This window comes from Sprattus sprattus (genome assembly GCF_963457725.1).
Source record: "Sprattus sprattus genome assembly, chromosome: 3".
Lineage (NCBI taxonomy): Eukaryota > Metazoa > Chordata > Actinopteri > Clupeiformes > Clupeidae > Sprattus > Sprattus sprattus.
The window spans coordinates 15,413,587-15,436,161 of NC_137922.1; the positions used below are offsets into that span (position 1 = coordinate 15,413,587).

The 22,575-nt window shown below is 43.7% G+C and overlaps 1 protein-coding gene across 1 annotated transcript in view; it reads right to left on the minus strand.

The window, feature by feature from the left end:
* Positions 1–14,915: 14,915 nt before the first annotated feature.
* Positions 14,916–22,575, minus strand: part of gorasp2 (golgi reassembly stacking protein 2) — an 8,079-nt gene continuing 419 nt past the window's right edge. Inside the window, exons 2-10 of the mRNA XM_080836030.1 lie at positions 21,999–22,079; positions 21,337–21,540; positions 21,031–21,117; positions 20,303–20,433; positions 19,902–20,034; positions 19,025–19,148; positions 18,639–18,725; positions 18,157–18,288; positions 14,916–16,012 (exon numbers count right to left, since the gene is read on the minus strand). Of these exons, the coding sequence (XP_080692156.1) occupies positions 15,666–16,012; positions 18,157–18,288; positions 18,639–18,725; positions 19,025–19,148; positions 19,902–20,034; positions 20,303–20,433; positions 21,031–21,117; positions 21,337–21,540; positions 21,999–22,079 (1,326 nt within the window). The 3' untranslated portion in view covers positions 14,916–15,665. The remainder of the gene's footprint in view (positions 16,013–18,156; positions 18,289–18,638; positions 18,726–19,024; positions 19,149–19,901; positions 20,035–20,302; positions 20,434–21,030; positions 21,118–21,336; positions 21,541–21,998; positions 22,080–22,575) is intronic.

Here is a 22,575-nt window from a genome sequence, read left to right on the forward strand (position 1 = left end):
GATACTCTCTGGTGCCACCCTGAGGTGGGGGGTGTCCCTACAGGGCCTCCTGCTGACAGTGGGGGGTGAAGGGGGTGAGGGGGGTGAAGGAGATCCCACCTCCTAAGTGAAGTACATCACAGACATTGGGGGAAATAAAACGGGAAGGACAGAAGTTTAAATAGGTATAAAAAAAGGTATAAATAATGTTTCAAACCGTTTGTCTTCATTGCTTGAAACCTAGGCTCCTAAATAATCATTTTAAGTATTGCATTTAGTATTACACTATGATATACTTAAACAATAAGTCAGAGTTACAAATCAAGTAAGAAAACAACACAATGCTCTCTTGTCTAAAGATTCAAGAATGGTTAGGTGGATGGATTGAAACCATTCAAAAGACTTTGTTGCCCCCTGCTGGAAAAGTGGACACGTATCCTTCTCTACAACATCTCTCTCTTTCTTTCTCTCTCTCAATATATATACAGCCGCGGAAAAAATTAAGAGACCACTTCAAAATTATCAGTTTCTCTGGTTTTACTATTTATTGGTATGTGTTAAAGTAAAATGTACATTTTTGTTTTATTCTATAACCTACTGGCAACATTCCTACCAAATTTAAAATAAAAATATTGTCATTTAGATCATTTATTTGCAGAAAAATGACCATTGGTCAAAATAGCAAAAAAGATGCAGTGTCTTCAGATCTCGAATAATGCAAAGAAAACAAGCTCATATTCATTTTTAAACTACACAATACTAATGCTTTAACTTAGGAAGAGTTCAGAAATCAATATTTGGTGGAATAACCTTGATTTAAAATCACAACTTTCATGTGTCTTGGCATGCTCTCCACCAGTCTTTCACATTGCCGTTGGGTGACTTTATGCTACTCCTGGCGCAAGAATTCAAGCAGCTCGGCTTCTTTTCATGGCTTGTGACCATCCATCTTCCTCTTGATCACATTTCAGAGGTTTTTTATGGGATTCAGGTCTCGAAATTGGACTGGCCATGACAGGGTCCTGATCTGGTGGTACTCCATCCACACCTTTACTGGCCTTGCTGTGTGGCATGGAGCATTGCCCTGCTGGAAAAAACACTTCTCAGAGTTGGGGAACATTGTCAGAGCAAAAGGAAGCAAGTTTTTCTTCCGGGACAACGTTGTACTTTGCCTGGCTGAGGTTTGTAAAAGACCATAAGGATTGAACCAAAGCGGACTGGAGGTCCTTCTAAGTTCGTCTTCTCTGATGAGACAGTTACAATGCTCGCGCCTGCTGCGCTCACACTTCGCCGCCGTGTTAGGTTCAATGACAAAATGGACCCCCCCCTTTCTGAGAACACTGATGTTGCTTTTCCCCAGTATGGATCCTCTGGTGTGTCTTGAGATGAGACATCTGATTAAGGGTCTTTCCACACTGAGAACACTGATGTGGCTTTTCCCCAGTATGGATCATCTGGTGTGTCTTGAGATTAAACATTAGGCTAAAGGTCTTTCCACACTGAGAACACTGATGTGGTTTTTCTCCATTATGGATCCTCTGGTGTTTCTTGAGACTAGACATTTGGCTAAAGGTCTTTCCACACTATATTATGCACAATAAAGTGCTAACTCCTAAAGTCACTTAGGAAGTGACTGTAGCTTTTGACCAGGAGAAGATGTCATCAGGTGGTGACCAACTTTCATTGGACGTTTCGACCCTGAACCACAACGCCCTCAAGTTGGCGGGTCGGCAGTGATGGCCAGTCACTGCCCACCTTCTCCTGGTCCCCAGCTTAACTCCTCCCTCCTATTCCAGAGCCAGCAAGAGGCTCTCTCTGCGGCTTCCCCCAACCTACGGGCAGCTGTCTTCCTATCCCTTCCTTTTATTCCCAGCGCTGTGAGCGTGTTCCACACAGACTGTGCCGGGAAGCCCCTGCATCCGACCTCTACTGGGAATAGCCAGGCCTGCCATCCCTTGTCCCTGCATTGTTGGACCAGGTCCTGGTACTTAGTGGCTTTCCTCTCGTAGGCTTCACCGCATCCTTCTTCCCACGGGACGGTTAGTTCGATCAGGATGATCTTCTTGGCCACTTCTGACCAAATGACCATGTCAGGCCTCAGGGAAGTTTGGACGACCTGGGGAAAGTGTAGTTTCCTTCCCAGGTCCACCCTCATCTCCCATGATGGTGCTGTCTGCAGTAGGCCCTTCTTGGTCTTCTTGGAGGATGATGGTTTCTCCCCCTCCCTGATGAACTGGATGGATGGTGTTGGTCTCGACTGAGGTTGGTGCTTTTTCCGTCTCTCCTGCTCCAAGATGTCGGCCAGTGCTCTGAGGACCTTGTCGTGGCGCCAACGGTATCTCCCCTGGCTAAGAGCAGTCTTACATCCTGCCAGAATATGCGCCATTGTTCCTCTCTCCCCACATAACCTGCACTGTGGGTCCTCCCTCATTCCCCACCTGTACAGGTTTGTTGGAGTTGGAAGGGTGTCGTACACTGAGCGGAGCAAGAACGAGATTCGGAAAGGCTCCAGTCTCCAGAGTTCAGGCCAGGTGATCTTGCGCTTTGGAAGTTTCCACTTCGTCCAGGCTCCTTGAACACCAAGCTCCACAGCCTTAGACCATCTCCCCTCCTCCTCTAGCTGCCGGACCTCGGCTTGGACCATGTCTCTCATCTGCCTTGGGTCGGCTTTCGTCCATTGTTGGAAATGGGTGGACCCTAGTCCCTGCCGCCCAGTGCACGGGTTCCCGATGATGTCCTTCAACTTCAGCCGGCTTTCTGCCTGTTCCACTTGTGTGGCTGCCGCCCATTTGCGCCCAGATCTTGTGGTACACTGAGAACACTGATGTGGTTTTTCTCCGTTATGGATCATCTGGTGTGTCTTGAGATTAAACATTAGGCTAAAGGCCTTTCCACACTGAGAACACTGATGTGGTTTTTCTCCATTATGGATCCTCTGGTGTTTCTTGAGACTACACATTTGGCTGAAGGTCTTTCCACACTGAGAACACTGATGTGGTTTTTCTCCGGTATGGATTCCCTGGTGTGTCTTGAGATGAGACATATGGCTAAAGTCTTTCCACACTGAGAACACTGATGTGGCTTTTCTCCGGTATGGATTCCCTGGTGTGTCTTGAGATGAGACATCTGATTAAAGGTCTTTCCACACTGTGAACACTAATGTGGTTTTTCTCCGTTATGGATCCTCTGGTGTGTCTTGAGACTAGACATATGGCTAAAGGTCTTTCCACACTGAGAACACTGATGTGGCTTTTCTCCAGTATGGATCCTCTGGTGTGCCTTGAGATTAGACATTTGGATAAAGGTCTTTCCACACTGAGAACACTGATGTGGCTTTTCTCCAGTATGGATCCTCTGGTGTGCCTTGAGATTAGACATTTGGATAAAGGTCTTTCCACACTGAGAACACTGATGTGGCTTCGCCCCAGTATGGATCCTCTGGTGTGTCTTGAGACTAGAAATTAGGCTGAAGGCCTTTCCACACTGAGAACACTGATGTGGCTTTGCCCCAGTATGGATCCTCTGGTGTGTCTTGAGACTAGAAATTCGGCTAAAGGTCTTTCCACACTGAGAACACTGATGTGGCTTTTCTCCAGTATGGATCCTCTGGTGTGTCTTGAGACTAGACATTTGGCTAAAGGTCTTTCCACACTGAGTACACTGATGTGGTTTGTCTCCAGTATTGATCCTCTGGTGTGTCTTGAGATTAGACATCCGATTAAAGGTCTTTCCACACTGAGAACACTGATGTGGCTTTTCTCCAATATGGATTATCTGGTGTGTCTTGAGACTAGACATGTGATTAAAGGTCATTCCACACTGAGAACACTGATGTGGCTTGTCTCCAGTATGGATCCTCTGGTGTGTCTTGAGACTAGAAATTTGGCTAAAGGTCTTTCCACACTGATAACACTGATGTGGCTTTTCTCCAGTATGGATCCTCTGGTGTGTCTTGAGATTAGACATATAGCTAAAGGTCTTTCCACACTGAGAACACTGATGTGGCTTTTCTCCAGTATGGATCCTCTGGTGTGCCTTGAGATTAGACATTTGGCTTAAAGTCTTTCCACACTGAGAACAATGATGTAGCTTCGCCCCAGTATGGATCCTCTGGTGTGTCTTGAGACTAGAAATTAGGCTAAAGGCCTTTCCACACTGAGAACACTGATTTGGCTTTTCTCCAGTATGGATCCTCTGGTGTGTCTTGAGACTAGACATTTGGCCGAAGATCTTTCCACACTGAGTACACTGATGTGGTTTTTCTCCAGTATGGATCCTCTGGTGTGTCTTGAGATGAGACATGTGATTAAAGGTCTTTCCACACTGAGAACACTGATGTGGCTTTTCTCCAGTATGGATCCTCTGGTGTGTCTTGAGACTAGAAATGTGGCTAAAGGTCTTTCCACACTGTGAACGCTGATGTGGCTTTTCTCCAGTATGGATCCTCTGGTGTGTCTTGAGACTAGGCATTTGGCTAAAGGTCTTTCCACACTGAGTACACTGATGTGGTTTTTCTCCAGTATGGATCCTCTGGTGTGTCTTGAGATTAGACATCCGATTAAAGGTCTTTCCACACTGAGTACACTGATGTGGTTTGTCTCCAGTATGGATCCTCTGGTGTGTCTTGAGATTAGACATCCGATTAAAGGTCTTTCCACACTGAGAACACTGATGTGGCTTTTCTCCAGTATGGATTATCTGGTGTGTCTTGAGACTAGACATGTGATTAAAGGTCATTCCACACTGAGAACACTGATGTGGCTTGTCTCCAGTATGGATCCTCTGGTGTGTCTTGAGATTAGACATATAGCTAAAGGTCTTTCCACACTGAGAACACTGATGTGGCTTTTCTCCAGTATGGATCCTCTGGTGTGTCTTGAGATTAGACATATAGCTAAAGGTCTTTCCACACTGATAACACTGATGTGGCTTTTCTCCAGTATGGATCTTCTGGTGTGTCTTGAGATTAGACATATAGCTAAAGGTCTTTCCACACTGAGAACACTGATGTGGCTTTTCTCCAGTATGGATCCTCTGGTGTGCCTTGAGATAAGACATTTGGCTAAAAGTCTTTCCACACTGAGAACAATGATGTAGCTTCGCCCCAGTATGGATCCTCTGGTGTGTCTTGAGACTAGAAATTAGGCTAAAGGCCTTTCCACACTGAGAACACTGATTTGGCTTTTCTCCAGTATGGATCCTCTGGTGCGTCTTGAGACTAGACATTTGGCCAAAGATCTTTCCACACTGAGTACACTGATGTGGTTTTTCTCCAGTATGGATCCTCTGGTGTGTCTTGAGATGAGACATGTGATTAAAGGTCTTTCCACACTGAGAACACTGATGTGGCTTTTCTCCAGTATGGATCCTCTGGTGTGTCTTGAGACTAGAAATGTGGCTAAAGGTCTTTCCACACTGTGAACGCTGATGTGGCTTTTCTCCAGTATGGATCCTCTGGTGTGTCTTGAGACTAGGCATTTGGCTAAAGGTCTTTCCACACTGAGTACTCTGATGTGGTTTTTCTCCAGTATGGATCCTTTGGTGTGTCTTGAGATTAGACATCCGATTAAAGGTCTTTCCACACTGAGTACACTGATGTGGTTTGTCTCCAGTATGGATCTTCTGGTGTGTCTTGAGATTAGACATCCGATTAAAGGTCTTTCCACACTGAGAACACTGATGTGGCTTTTCTCCAGTATGGATTATCTGGTGTGTCTTGAGACTAGACATGTGATTAAAGGTCATTCCACACTGAGAACACTGATGTGGCTTGTCTCCAGTATGGATCCTCTGGTGTGTCTTGTGACTAGAAATTTGGCTAAAGGTCTTTCCACACTGAGAACACTGATGTGGCTTTTCTCCGTTATGGATCCTCTGGTGTGTCTTGAGACTATACATATGGCTAAAGGTCTTTCCACACTGATAACACTGATGTGGCTTTTCTCCAGTATGGATCCTCTGGTGTGTCTTGAGATTAGACATATAGCTAAAGGTCTTTCCACACTGAGAACACTGATGTGGCTTTTCTCCAGTATGGATCTTTTGGTGTGCCTTGAGATTAGACATTTGGCTAAAAGTCTTTCCACACTGAGAACAATGATGTAGCTTCGCCCCAGTATGGATCCTCTGGTGTGTCTTGAGACTAGAAGTTAGGCTAAAGGCCTTTCCACACTGAGAACACTGATTTGGCTTTTCTCCAGTATGGATCCTCTGGTGTGTCTTGAGACTAGACATTTGGCCAAAGATCTTTCCACACTGAGTACACTGATGTGGTTTTTCTCCAGTATGGATCCTCTGGTGTGTCTTGAGATGAGACATGTGATTAAAGGTCTTTCCACACTGAGAACACTGATGTGGCTTTTTTCCAGTATGGATCCTCTGGTGTGTCTTGAGACTAGAAATGTGGCTAAAGGTCTTTCCAAACTGTGAACACTGATGTGGCTTTTCTCCAGTATGGATCCTCTGGTGTGTCTTGAGACTTGAAATTCGGCTAAAGGTCTTTCCACACTGAGAACACTGATGTGGCTTTTCTCCAGTATGGATCCTCTGGTGTGTCTTGAGACTTGAAATTCGGCTAAAGGTCTTTCCACACTGAGAACACTGATGTGGCTTTTCTCCAGTATGGATCCTCTGGTGTGTTTTGAGACTAGAAATGTGGCTAAAGGTCTTTCCACACTGTGAACACTGATGTGGCTTTTCTCCAGTATGGATCCTCTGGTGTGTCTTGAGACTAGGCATTTGGCTAAAGGTCTTTCCACACTGAGTACACTGATGTGTTTTTTCTCCAGTATGGATCCTCTGGTGTGTCTTGAGATGAGACATCCGATTAAAGGTCTTTCCACACTGAGAACACTGAAGTGGCTTTTCTCCAGTATGGATCATCTGGTGTGTCTTGAGACTAGACATGTGATTAAAGGCCTGTCCACACTGAGAACACTGATGTGGTTTTTCTCCAGTATGGATCATCTGGTGTTTCTTGAGACTAAACATTTGGATTAAGGCCTTTCCACACTGAGAACACTGATGTGGTTTTTCTCCAGTATGGATCATCTGGTGTGCCTTGAAAGTAGACATTTGGATAAAGGTCTTTCCACACTGAGAACACTGATGTGGCTTTTCTCCAGTATGGATCCTCTGGTGTGCCTTGAGATTAGACATTTGGCTAAAAGTCTTTCCACACTGAGTACACTGATGTGGTTTTTCTCCAGTATGGATCCTCTGGTGTGTCTTGAGATGAGACATGTGATTAAAGGTCTTTCCACACTGAGAACACTGATGTGGCTTTTCTCCAGTATGGATCCTCTGGTGTGTCTTGAGACTAGAAATGTGGCTAAAGGTCTTTCCACACTGTTAACACTGATGTGGCTTTTCTCCAGTATGGATCCTCTGGTGTGTCTTGAGACTAGGCATTTGGCTAAAGGTCTTTCCACACTGAGAACACTGATGTGGTTTTTCTCCAGTATGGATCATCTGGTGTGCCTTGAAAGTAGACATTCGATTAAAGGTCTTTCCACACTGGGAACACTGATGTGGTTTTTCTCCATTATGGATCTTCTGGTGTTTCTTGGGACTAGACATTTGGCTAAAGGTCTTTCCACACTGAGTACACTGATGTGGTTTTTCTCCAGTATGGATCATCTGGTGTGACTTGAGATAAGACATCCAATTAAAGGTCTTTCCACACTGAGTACACTGATGTGGTTTTTCTCCAGTATGGATCCTCTGGTGTGTCTTGAGATGAGACATTTTGATAAAGGTCTTTCCACGCTGGGAACACTGATGTGGCTTTTCTCCAGTATGGATCCTCTGGTGTGCCTTGAGATAAGACATCCGATTAAAGGTCTTTCCACACTGAGTACACTGATGTGTTTTTTCTCCTGTATGGATCCTCTGGTGTGTCTTGAGATTAGACATCCGATTAAAGGTCTTTCCACGCTGGGAACACTGATGTGGCTTTTCTCCAGTATGGATCCTCTGGTGTGCCTTGAAATTAGACATTTGGCTAAAGGTTTTTTCACAACTGGTGGTATGGGTCCTTTGGTGTTTCTTGAGGTCAGTTGTGCCATTAAAGGCCTTCCCACCCTGAGAACACTGAACTGGCTTTTCTCCAGTATGTTTCATTGTGTGCATGGTTAGGTGTGAGCGATTGTGACATTTATCTTTGTTTCTTTTTTCCTCAGTGTTCCCCCTCTTGTTAGATTCGATCCTTTGAATGTCTCCTGTAAGATTATTTTGAAAAGTTTAGCAATATCTTCACTGTTCCTCTCTACCTGGGATGTAATTTTTACAAAACAGATACATATTTTTGATATTTAATTTTATATATTGGTCATTTGCTAGAAATGTACAACGCATGGGAGTTACTTAAGATAAGTGTCTACCTATAGAATTTATGTAAATGTTAATAGAGATACACATACATGAATTGGAGAGCTAGCAAAAAAATTATGACAGACACTTTCTCTCTTTTGAATGTAACAGACTGCAGCTAGTATCCCATAAGTAAGGTATTTCCACAGTATCTCTGTTCTCTGATTAGGTCTTGCATTGTGAAGCATAAGTTAGCCATTCTCTAAAATTCAAGTAGTGTAACTACACATAACACATAACGATGAACAAGCAACTTACTTGAAGGAGAAGAGACATGCTGACCAAATTCATATGAATCAAATTCTATTTCATCTTTAATTTCCATTGGTGAATACTCTTCTTCTTTCATGGTTGGTGACGTGTACATTTCAGTCTTGATTTCACAATCCATTCCAGACTTTTCTTCCACTGTCTGAACTGCAGACAAATACTCTTGTAATAAATCATCAAATTCTTCTTCTTTTATCTCCTTCTTCACAGACATGAGCGGTTGTGATGGTTCAGTAAATCCAGACATTTCTCACTTAAATTCTGTTTTGGAAACAAAAAAGAACAACAGTAAAGTTGTACTGCTGGTGAATAACACATACAGTATACTTCCAGAGCATCCCAGTGCCAGCCTTACAAATGTGAGCTCATAAATCTGACTCTGTAGTGTTCATATAATAATTCTTCTCTCTGACCTATAAGTTTCCTGGATTCAAACCTAGCCAATCAGCTGAAGGAGCTTTTCGAATGCAAACTAGCAAGGCAAAGGATTATGGCCAGAGCTCAAACGGCAGCTGGACTTGGACTCAAAATAAATGGACCAAAAACCAAAGTAATGTGGGTAAACACCCAACAAGAAATGTGGATAAACACGCGAAACAAGAAACAGTAGATATACAGCTGTTAAGGAGGAAATGGAGCTGGATTGGTCACACACTACGAAGAAACACCACAGCAATAACAAAACAGGCACTGACATGGAACCCACAAGGCAAACGTGGTAGAGGAAGACCCTAAAACACCTGGAGAAGGAGCACAGAGCAGGAATTCAAGAAGAAAGGGCTGACGTGGAAACAGCTGGAGAGGATGGCTCAGGACAGACGAGGGTGGAAACAATTCATCAATGGCCTATGTTCCGAGAGGAATCCAAAGGCCTAACTAACTAACTAACTAACTAACTCAACCTGCTGAGACTACACAAAGGAGTGTAGTTTGGGGGTGGGGTGGATGTGGGTCCTGAACGGTGATGGAGACGATGTACCTTACTTTAAGAATGTAACACTTGTAAAATACAATTTACATGAATTAAAAAGGCTTTCTCTTTGGCAGGCCTCCAACAAAACTTTGCCTGTAAGTCTATTGTGACTGGCATAGAAAACGTTTATCTACTCACAATTCTCTCAGAGATGCTTGCTGACTTGTTCTTGTACTGCCCCTTAATCTTTATGTTCATACAACAGGATAGACACCTGGGGATGAGGTTGCAAGTTAAAAGAGAAAGAGAGAAGGTTCCCATAAATTTACCTTTTTGCAATACAAATTTGTACACATATTTATTTTGCCCAATGTTAAGCATTAAAAGTTGTACTCTGTGATTCTGGCAAGAGGTTGACGATATTTAAGCTCAACAGCCAATCAAATCATACTGGCAGAGATTGTTTCCCATTTGCAGGGCCAAGACTATTCGAACACCAGAGTTCTTTTGAGGACACCCTGAACAGGATTTGAGGATGGTACCAAAGCTAGTTGCCTACAAAACTATACCTCAAAAAGTGTCAGATTGTTGCATAGTGTTATTTGAAAGACCCAACAATCCCTATCTTATCTGCTTTCGGCCCCCCCAACCAATACGGGCCTTGGCCAAGGCCGTTGCTGGAAAAACATCTCCCCTGAAGTGCGATGTAGTGAGACTCTCTTGCCTTCCCTTCCCCCTTTCCACAGACACCTGTGGAATGTTGTCTCTGCCTGGAACTGGATCAAGGATGTCTCCATGGCAACCACAATCTTGCGAACTGAGAATCTGACTGATTTGTGGCCTAGGATGGCAACAACCCTGGCCTACATACACACATACTACATACCACTCACCAATATGCATTTCACCCTCCTGACCCCCATCCCACGCCTTTGCCCACTTCTTACCCCAGGGTTCATCCAGGCGAGTCTGTGTCTGTGCCGACCTTCTCCAAGGGAATGGCGAATAGGAATAGTTTGTACTGGTTTACCTCCATCCCCCACCCCTCACCCCTTGCAAATCTCTGTCATGTAAAATGCTTGTGCTAATGTGCTGAGGACCAGACAGAGGAAGAGGAGGAGCAGCATTTCAGATTGTATTTGTATTGTTCTACAACTTTGTATTGTTCTACAACTTGATGTCTTCAAAAAGAAAAGGTTCATGTCCACAGGTGTGTATGCTTTCTATACTCTATTCCTAAACTGTTTGTGAATGCTCTTGACTACAAAAGCGTTTTGAAACTATTTTCAGTTTTTGATTTAATTTTCTTATCATTAGTTCATCTGAAACCTATTGTGACACCTATTCCACCCACAATCCACATACATTACTTGTGTTGCACATCAGCTTTCGTCCCCAATTTAGCAGAATTCCAGTTACTGGAATTGGACCCCCTCCAACCAGAGGCACTTTAGACCTCTCACAGAGACCAAAATGATCAGGTCTCTGATATCTATGTTTTAATTAATATATACAGCTGTAGAACTGAGACCATTTCCCCACTCAGACTAAGACCATTAAAATGAACCCAAACATGACCAAGAAATAATCTTACAATGCAATATTTCACTTTAGTCCTCTTACATTCAATTTTCTGCCCCTAGTTTCACCCCGGCATGGAAAAGCACAGGGAGAGAACCAGACACATAGGTTTGAGATAAGAGTCTTAGCAGGGGTGGGGAAATCAACAATTGGGACAGTGCTTCTCTGGACCAAATGAGAAGTTATTAGAGGAAGAATGCCATCTGCGATTTTCCACTCCTAGGATCCATTTCTGCCTTATACTAGGTTTCTGTCAGTGCATGGTCTTTCATTCCGGGAAAGTGAAGAGACTTCTGCCCCGGGCCCCAGATTACCTTAACCTGGCCCTGCTGGTGACACTTTGTAATAACACATTCATTATGTGTGAAATATCAGATCCTCTGCTTCTCATCAAGCTGACCCATCCTTATCTTGCCCAAGGCCCAGCTCAAGCATAGGCTGCATTCCTCTCTGACTGGCTCCAACTGCCTGCTTTTCTCTAAACTCTGGTCTCTGCAAAAGCCTAGAGACCATTGTATTGTAGGTACTCATTATACAAATAAATCTGTACTGAACAGAATTTATCTTACACTATGTAATTATACTTCCCTTTTAGCAACTCTTATTCTATATGCCGTGAAAGAATTATTACTATGATGCCATTAACCGAAGACAGCCCACAACCAAGTAAAAATGCCATTCACCTTGAGCCATCCAGCATTTATATCATACTGGAAGGTAACATTTTTGAGGGATGACCTTCACAACCATACTGAAGCTATTTGCTTGGCATTTGGATGTATCTACATCCATCATTTGGACTATCCCAGAAGAATAGAAAAACACTTTTGACTTCATTCAGAGGGTCATGCTGGATTTGGGAGTAGGGAACCTTAGCCCAAAACTCCAGAGCTTAAAAAATGCCCTTTTGCAGTAAGTTGTTTTGAGTTACATGAACACACTGAATTGTTGTACATTACATGTTGTACATTGTCATAAATTAAGCCAGAATGGCCAGTTGTGTCAAAATGACGTGCATCATCGCGGTTGGAATAGAATCATTACTCACGCTACAAATAACGATACCAGGAGGTGACATATGACACAGCACAGGTCTAAAATATTCACCAACATCAGTAACTGTTCGCCTGAACTGCGTTTGGAGTAGCCAGACATATAACTTTCATCTCCACGTATTAACAAACACTAACATACTGCTAGCCAAACAACGTTATTACATTACGGAAATCTCGAGTACATTCATATTAATAAAACAGACTTACAGTTCGTCCGTCAGTGAAACGAATAGAAAACAGGACTAACGTCAGGCCCGCTGTGGGTAATCGAGAGAATCGGGAGAGTTCCGGGTGGGCTGCTTAACTTCTAGGCCTGTCGAGAGTTAAATGTTTTGACATTGACACGTTAGTCCATCTTCTCTTAAAGTAGCTGACACACGTTCCTCATTCTGACACCGCAGCCTCTGCATGGGTTGTCTAACATCCACTACGAAGCTGTAAACACATACAACTATTTCCGTGAAGACTCCTCTGGTAATTTACCGTGTACTAACCTAATGGCCAGTAGGGATGCCACCTGTGTCTGACAAAAAAACTGGACAATTTGATGACACGTCATACCATGGCCCACTTGCATGAACAAAAATGTCCCTTAGACATCTGACCGATGAGGCAGAATTTTCGAGGATGGCGCTTCTTCTGTTTTTTTAATCAATGATTCCTTCGGTGTGGGTGATAGAGACATTTAATGAGGACATTGTTATTTTATTTTTAATCTGAATGCTTATCCTGTTTGCTGAGGCCTACTCTCTTGCTGAGGCATACCACCTGTTTTTGTACTGATAGTCATGCATACCGTTCTTCTTTCAAGGACATATTCTGAGATCACTGCTGTAACTTCTGTAGCGATGGGATGGGAAAATAACGCCCCTGTCTGCTCATGAAACATGTTTTTTTATACTCACATAAAGATTGGCTGTGCCTAGCTTTTCTTTGGAGTCTGTTCATGACATTTGGTTGTGACACACTTCCTCTTTTGCAAAAGATATTAATTTATCTAACAGTGGGGGATATTATATGATATATTTCAGGGATTTCTTGGGTGAAGAAATGTTTTACAAATAAGTCAGACTAAACTATACACTACTGTGTGTGGGTGTGCGTGCATGTTTGTGTTTTTTTCTTTTTTTTCCTGTAAGGCAAATAAGAGGTCAGTGATTGGGAAATAGATAAGGCTTTGGGAGTCATCTATGACTTAACATCCTCATTCTGTTATGGTGACCGAGACACCAACAGCATCCTCAAACTCTTGGCTTGAGATCAAGAACTCTGCATGAGCCTCAGCTTGTTTGTCCCATGCACAGAAAACAAACTTTTAGGATTTGTGGGATTGTTTTGAGCTGGAAATCTGGATATAAGCTGAAGTTGTTATTAAAAAGAATATGAATTACAAATATCAACTTATACACAGGAAAAAAGTATGAATCAGCAAATAGGTGACTAAATAATGTCTTACATGTCAATATTAACAATGTTTATGACTAAACATTTAATTTAAGCAGTGCCAGAACATCCCGTCCCTCCTAAATTATAGCAGCTATTGGACAGATTACTTGTAAAATGTATTAATATTTAATGTAAGCAATCCAAGCATACTAGCAGACTTCTTGTAACATTATATGGAAGACAAACAATAAGATGTTCAAAATGATGAAGCACCTCATAAATCTTTACAAAATGTAGCAAATAAAAAAGTATCAGCAAGACCAAAACAACAAGTCCCCAGTACAAAAGAGAGAATGTCAGCTACCTTTCTGGTTCAGTAAGTGTATATTGTTCACTCTGAGATGGATTCTTGTTTTAGATTGGGAGATATTTATATCTCACAGAGAACTATAGGCCTACATATCCTTCCATCATATAAACTAAAACTGCATCACTGCTAGGGCTGAAACTAACGATTAATTTGGTAATCGATTCATCTATCGACATTTTTTTTTTGATTAATCAACTAATCTAATGATTATTTCCCATAGCAAATTAAAAATAATAACTCAAAATGTTGGAATTTGAATTGTATTTGAGTAACAAGTTAATAGAAATGTCATCATCATAATAAATACATTAAATATTAATACAAATTAAAGTGCAAATATGCTTTAAAGGTAAAGAGAAAGTGCAAATTAAGTTTTAAAAGTAATTCAAATAGCAATCAAGCTACATTGCACCTAACATACCTGAAATAGCGTTGGCAAGCATCTCATGTTTGGGTTTATTTGAATTGTCTCAGTCTAAGTGGAACAGTGGTTTCAGGCCTGCAGCTGAAAAGATGAGTTTTAACATGGATCTCAGAAACATGGGATATCTGGTCACTGTGGGCTTCATGTAAGTCCCCTCTGGAGGTGACAAACCCCTCCATTTGTCTGGGTTACTGTGTGATCTTATCAGTGTAAACACCTACTTCCATGTCGTGAACTATTATATCAGATGTAGGACTAATTAACTGGTTAGAATCCAAAAGAAATGACCTTAGGTCAGCCTACCCCACAGCAGAGGTGTTAAGTAACCATGCCATCATGACGAAAAGTAAATTGACGCACCTGTATGCAAATCCTGTATGCTATCCTGTATAAGGGTTGTGAAAGTTCTTTCAAAAACGTGGCCACTGCTCAGTGACTGAAGCATGAGAAAACCTTTTATTTTTTTTATTTTACCAATGTCAACGTAGTCTCTCTAAAACTTTAATCTGAATATACCCAAATACCATCATTCAAACACAGGGCAGTCAGTTTAGTGTAAAATCCCGTGTAGTTTATTGCTCGCTTGAACGGGAAAAGAACCATTTTTACATTGCTCTCCCCTCATACCCAGGCGCTTCCTCGCGACCAGCACCCCAGCGGCCCGTCAGCGTGTTAATCATTCTCCAAGGAATAACCGTGCGACAACTCCGTGCGTGCGCCCGCCTCTGTAACGTGGGAATGGAGTGTCACGACGGACTGTGCACAAGGATAATTATATGAGAAATCAGAACTAAATTCATTACAAATATGGTGCAAAAATGCAATATCATGATTCTCTGAAAAAGAAAAAAATACAATCACGAGGCATAACTAAAAATACATAGAGATAATGATTTATCAATTCCAAAGCAATTTATAAAAAAAGATTAATGACAAAGCCAGACAGAAATTTCATGGGAGGGGGGCACAGTTAACAGGGGAGACATCAAGGCTGTGCGGGTCACTTATAAGGAGGCTGTCCACTCATGAATCCTTCAACTCATCCATGCGTCCTTCAGCGAGCGCTGCCGGCCTCCAGCAGATGGGCCAGTCTCTCTCTGAGTGTCTGAAGCCCACTACTTTTCCAGGGCCAAATAAATACATTTGAGAGCATGAGAGAATGTAACAAAGAAACTGCTGGAAAGATGGAGAAAGAGAGAGAGAGAGAGAGAGAGAGAGAGTCTGATGAGACAGAGAGATGAAATAGAGACAGAGCGCGCGCATAACCGAAAGAAAAAAATGGAATAGTGAAACAAACAAAACAAAAACAGCACTTTGTTACGATGATTCTGCAGTTGGTTGAGCATCTTCTGTTGTCGCCGTAGCTGCCGTCTCCGTGGATATTGGGGAAGGGGCTGGGGCTGGGGCAGCAGCCTCCGTTGTGGCAACCTCTGGAGCCGCACTTGCTGCGAGGGCACTGGCTGCTGGAATGGCATCCAGGATCAGGGAAGGAGTCTGCTCAGTTGCTATGGAGACGGGCGGCAGGCCGATGGCAGGCATACTTGGTAATGTGGAGGACAGGGAGGTGGGCAACATGGTGGGCATCATGGTGGGCATGGGTAGAGGGGCCATGCCAGGTAGGTTTAGGGGGGGCAGAGGGGCAAGAGCAGCAAGAGGGGGTAGACCTGCCGATAGAAACACATAGACACACAGAGTTAATTCTGTAAATGATCTCAGACACTCAATACGCCTGCACCACCACTGCAGCATCACTATATTGTGCAGCAGTGGTGGCCCGTCCATAAGGGCGATTGGGGCGACGCACTCCCTATGGGAAAAAGAAGACATTTTTTTTTTTTTTAAATCCTGATGTATAAATCCAATTGCACGACTACATGTAAATGTAAATTTCATATTTTTTTTTCTGTCGGATTCGACCACTAGACCGTCTGATATGCCTCTGTATGTCATTGTCGAATCAGGTAACAGTATTTCAGTAAGCATAGAGTCGTGTTTCAAATGGCCCCGCCCCTTCAGGGCGATCTTGGGAGAAATGAAAATCGCCCCAGACCTCTCCCATTGACTCCCATGTTAAATGTGTTTTTTTCACAAAACAGAGCTCTCAATGCATTCTCAATGCATTCTCGAGGGCTACCCCCTCCAAGTCTAGTCATAAGTTAGCGACGCAAAAGCCTATGGTAAAAGCCAATGAGGACGTCACACAGCTTCGACAAAGGCATGTTAAGATGGCACCTGTTCAGCACAACAACTCCATCAGCTCTTTGACAGAAACTTCTTTTTAGTCAGCGTAATAATGAAGATAAATTGACCAAAAAAACAATAAGGACTTCCTAGACCAAAAGTATCCATTCAACAGTTTTCTACAAAGGGAGGGAAATTGGAACAAAAGAAAATCGCGATCGTGATGTGGCTATGGCGGTCTGTATTTCTATACCACTGTCACTTTTCATAGGTTTCATAGTGTGAACTAACTTTGAATAATGTTTTATGTGATGACTTATTTTGCTTTTGTAAGCCAATACTTTCAAGATCAGTCAATAAATATCGTTGGTTTTGACGTATGTTGCCCTCTTCTTTATGTTGTTAGTGGACATATCATGTGTCCTGTTCAGCTATGTTACATCATACAACATTTGAGACGTGTGGATAATGAAAAAGTAGGATCATTTAATGTGGAGCCACATCATGTTTGCTTATGAAGGCTCCTGAATGTAACTTTCTTCCATAGCGTTCCACTTGTATCTAGCTACTCTAGCTATGAAGAAAGAGGGGAGATATTACTGTTGGTTGCTGCCAATAGTGGACCTACTGAATGGGTCGCCTTAATCATTATAAAAAAAATTGCCCCCCCTGAGAATTTTTTCAGGGGCCGCCACTGTTGTGCAGTCTGCATTGATAGATAGATGGATACTTTATTGATCCCGAGGGAAATTAAGGTCATCCAGTAGCTTACACTTACAAACAAACATGAATCACAATAAATACAAAAATCAGAATAAATACAAAAACAATACACATAGGGAGAACATGTAGCATTGGCTACTAGGAAGAATTTCCTACATTACTGCTTGAGTGCAACAGCCCTTGCATTCTCCTCCATGATTCCTTTGGTATTGTCTTATAGTAGGAACTGCTGTGTTGGGTGGGGTGCTGGGAGTGGCTCAAGCTGTCAGTTAGACAAGTGTACGCCTTTCTACATGAGTCAATCTGCACGCCTAGCCCCGTTTACATTATTGGGCCCAATGCAGACAAGCTAGTGTGTGCCAGAGCCAGGAGCGTTTCCATTGTAGCGAATGGATACAATTAGAATCCTAGTTGTTTTGCGGGGGGTAACACTAGGACGAAAACTGTATCAAAGGGTATGCCAACTCTGTTGGAGTCTGATGTTATTGACTAGATGTCTGTTCAATCCATCTTATTTTGCTGTGTGTGTGTGTGTCTACAGAACTCCTATTCTGGAGTAGTGTTTTGCAGATTTTAATTTAGTTTACTCTCACACTAAAGTGTAGGGGTAAATTCGAGTTTGAGTGAAAGTGGGGATGTTACAACCCGTGGTCGCATTCTCAGGGGTTTACGTCAATTCTACGGTGTTTTATTTTGCGGCTTGAGGCTCTTGCTGCACTACATACAGTACTGACATGGTAATCTTACACAGCATGTAATGTGTTTACTTCATGTAACTGACTGTCCGTCTGAAAGGAAAGGGACACTTTATTCAATGTGTAGTGACATAGCTGAACATGTGAGTGTGTGTTTGTTTGTGTGTGTGTGTGTGTGTGTGTGTGTGTGTGTGTGCACATGCGCTCACCAGTGGTAGAAGTTGGGAGGCCACTGATGCCCGATAGTGAGACGGCGCTCAGGTCTGGAAGCGGGAAGTTCAGGTTGGGCAGGTTGGGTAAGTTGGGGAGAGGCGGCAGGCCTGCAGGTAATGGCATAAGACCTGTGAACGCGCACAGAAAACATAGGTGAACATGCATGCAAAGACAGAAAAATAAAAACACCATACCAGGTCAACACAAACGGTGTGTATATACACACACACACACACACACACACACACACACACACACACACACACACACACACACACCAATCATGCTCCTACATGTGTCACATCTATGCACACATGGAGACACACAGAAACAAAAGTACCACCAAATGAACAGATCCTTAATTAACGGAGCAGCTGAGCTGAGATACTGTTGATGCCCCACACGTGACTAATGTGTCCATTAGCAAGGTCAGAGTTGATAAGTAGGAGAGGGAGAGCAGTGATGGCTGGATGCTCACCTGGTAGCGTGGTGGCAGGGTTAACCCCTGGCATGGAGGCCAGAGAGGGAGTGACCTGGGTGGGCAGTAGGGGTACAGTAGGCACGCCTGTGGAACACACACACACACAGGCGTCAAAAAGGGCTGACGCTACAAGGTTATGAAGGTGCAACCAACAACTCTCTATAAACTGATGTATCGTGGTTGGAATGTATACAAAAATGAAGCTAGATAATTGCAATGAGCATAACTGTCCATTCCAAATGACAAATCTTGTCTCATGTCCTGCTTTTAACCACCGCACAGGAGTCATCACACATATTAACGGTTTCGGGAAGGATCGCCCTTCAAATTTGGTGTGGCCTTGGTGGATAGGTTAGGGTGACTAGAGGTCACGGGGGCGGTACCTGTGTGCAGTTCACTGGGCATGGTGGGTGTGGCCGAGGTGAGGGACAGGCCTGAGAGAGCATCCTCCAGGCCGGTGGGGGCAGCGGGTGCTGCCGGAGGAGGGCTTACTGCTGAGAGCTGCACCTGAGGAGGGGGTCAAAAAGGGCATTAGGTCACCGGTTCAAAGGACAGGTAGAGTAGAGAGGGAGTATTAATACCGGCAGATTTTACATTCAAGAAAACCAAAAACATTTGGTAACAAACACTTTCACTGTGCTCCATTTTCTAACACTCCCACATGATGTATTCAGACAGTTCGGACAGCTCCCTCTCCTTCCTCTTCCTCTCTCTCTCCCCCCTCTACTCCCTCTCTCTCCTCTCTGTCCCCTATGTTTCTCTCTCTCTCTCTCTCTCTCTCTCTCTCTCTCAAACACATCTTTTCATCATTGGCTGAGAAAATGGCAGAAACAGAGACAGAAGAAGAGGATGAGAGGGAGATGGAGTGTGGAAAAGTAACAGATGGCACAGTCTCTAGAGAACGACATCTCTTATACAGATGTGTGTGTGTGTGTGTGTTTGTGTGTGTGTGTGTGTGTGTATGTATGAGAGAGAGAGAGAGAGAAGGAAAAGAGAGCTGTTTTGAAATCTATGAATTTATGCAAAATACAGTGCCGTCTGATCTGTGCGGAGAACCACCCTCTTATCTCTGATCCAATGATTAAGTAACTGCAGATGCTGGGACTGCTTTGCAAGCCTCTTTTTCATCAGAAAAAAAAATTCAGTTCTACATCAGTTCTACATGGTCCTTCCCTTCACCACACACACACACACACACACACACACACACACACACACACACACACACACACACACACACACACACACACACACACACACCTCTGTGAAGCCGTCCTTCAGCGGGCTGGATGGTTCGGTGGGGACGTGACCCGGGAAGCTGATCTTTTTGCCCTCTTCGAAGGGCCGTGTGGGGATTCTGTGCAGGTAGCCATACCCTATACCACAGCCCAGACTGGACAGAGGCAGGAGAGCAGGAACACAGGGTAAGCAAAAACAACCACAGCAGATATGGAAGCACAAACCTTTAAAGCCTCTCTCATTCTAAAATACATTCTAAAAACATAACTGCCTGTAAATGTCCAGCTGTATACGTCTTCTGTATACGTTTCGTTTCTCTCTTTAACACATTCATGCAGAAAAAACAAACACAAGCATGAAGGCACGCAGACACTCTGTCACACACACACACACACACACACACACACACACAGCTCTCATACCTGCCCTCTCCACCCCAGGCACTGTTGGGTGTGATGACCACCTCTCGGCAGTTGTCTGTGTCTGTGTTGTAGACGTAGAGCTTCAGGCCCTTGCTCTCGTGGGTCTCGATCAGAGAGAACAGGTCTTCAGACTGACAGAGGCAGAGACAGCAGTGAGGAGAGACAAGAGAAGTGGTGCTGCAACAAAATCCAATTACATGCAACAGAGCTGGATCTCTGCACCATGTCAGAAAATGTACAAAGCGGTACCATTCCAGAAAGCCTGCCCTTGAACATGTAATGCTCTGGGACTGACAATAGGCACATTATAGACCAAGAACAGCTAACTGTATGAGATCTCTCAAAATAACAACAATGGCATCAGCAGATGCTCCCTAATGGATGGCTGAAGATACTTTAAGAGTTCATATAGGCCCAGATGCCCTGGTGTGTCTACAGGGGGTTGGAATGGACTCCTCTGAGCAGTTAGATAGAGTGGAGAGATTGTACTGATCAGCAGTGGTTTATATCAGCTCTGACTCCCAGCCTGACTGCGCAGACTGGGGTCTGTGTTGATGTCTTTAGAAAATAACAAGAGTGCTGAAACACTGCATAACTCAAAGGCATATTCTTAGAACACAACCAAAAAGCAGCCAAAGCAGGACACACAAAACACACACACACACACTAACCACAGACTCCTAAGTGCAATTGGGGAGTAGATTTCAGGCAGACAGAAAGACACCAACCTCATTCATGACTGTGTCCGCTCCGATGATGTAGTCTGTGTGCGGCCTCAAACCAGCTAAAGCGGCAGGAGAATTTGGTTCCACTTCCTGTGGCAAACAAAAGCACAGACAGTAAGACACACAGATGGTAAGAGAGATCCACCATTGGGGAGCCTATCAGTGACATTTCAGATTAGCCTACAAAATGTATCCAAACGCCCTGCTTGGAGGGCATGGAGAGTCATCAGACCTTGCGATGCACCCTAAAACATGCCCCTTTATAACCACCTCAAAGCAAGGTGGTCACTGGTTCTCTACTTCACTCACCAGGACATGCCACACATTCTCATTGGCTCCCTCGAAGCTGCAGAAGCGGATGCTGACGCCCAGCAGCCCCTGGCCTCCCCACATGTTGCTAGGGGTGACGGTGGTCTCCCTCAGCTCCAGTGTCTTGCTGCTGTACACCAGCATCTTCACTGGCTTCTCCACGTTAGCCTTCAGAAGGTCCTTCAGTGTGTCGTTGTCTTTGTTCTGCATTTCAAAAGATAACTTATTGATTCCCACTCTTGGTGAAAAAGTTAATCTTATCTACACAAAAAGAACGGGTAAGAACTAGGAGAAACAGTTCACAGTTTTAGCCTGTTTTATATAAACAAAGGGATGAAAGAGTATAGGTATAGCTTATGGAGAAGACATTCAATTCGATCAAAGGTTGTTTGTGATCTTTAGTCCTCTTGAACTGAACAGTTTTTTAATTTGACAGTTGTAAATACAAAACTCGAACCTTATATCTGCTAATGGAAACACTAACTTGGGTGTGTGAGTGATAGAGTGTGAGAGAGAGAGAGAGAGAGAGAGAGAGAGAGAGAGAGAGAGAGAGACAACCATCTCGACAATGGGCGTCTCAATGCGTGAATAAGCCCATCCAGACAGTCCTGCACTGTCAGAACCCCGCACTCTGTCAAAGCCTACGACTCAGATGAACTTACCAGCCTTGTATTGTTGATGGACACGATGAAGTCAAAGAATGGCTCCAGCCCTGCCCGGTGGCCGGGCGAATTCTCCTGGACCTTAATAGGAAAACAGAAGGCCACGTCGTCCCATTAATGACTGTCATTGAGGTTATCATTAGACCATGCACTAACGCAGCCGCGGCTAAACCTTTAGCCAGCCTTGAGCGGGGATTTACGTTACAGTTTATATGACATTGGTGTCATCTGTACGAAAATACAGAAGACCTTATGAAAGACTAATCTAAAACTGAACGTAACACTGCCTTGCACAAACACCATGTAGACGGCTAGCTAGCCACCCATTACTTATCATGAGGTAACGAGAAGCGTCCTAGCCAGCTACACATTTAACTAAGGATAGGGAGTGTCGCATCTCATTCCTGAAGTGGCCAATACAGCGATATTAAGAAACATCAGACAAAGCATCAGACTGTCACAACGAGATAATCCATGTTCATCTGACCGACTATAAACGCCACTGTGGGGCACCGTCAACTAGCTTGTTAGTAAACTGTCCCCTTCTAGCTCGCATTGCTAGTGTTAGCAATCCAGT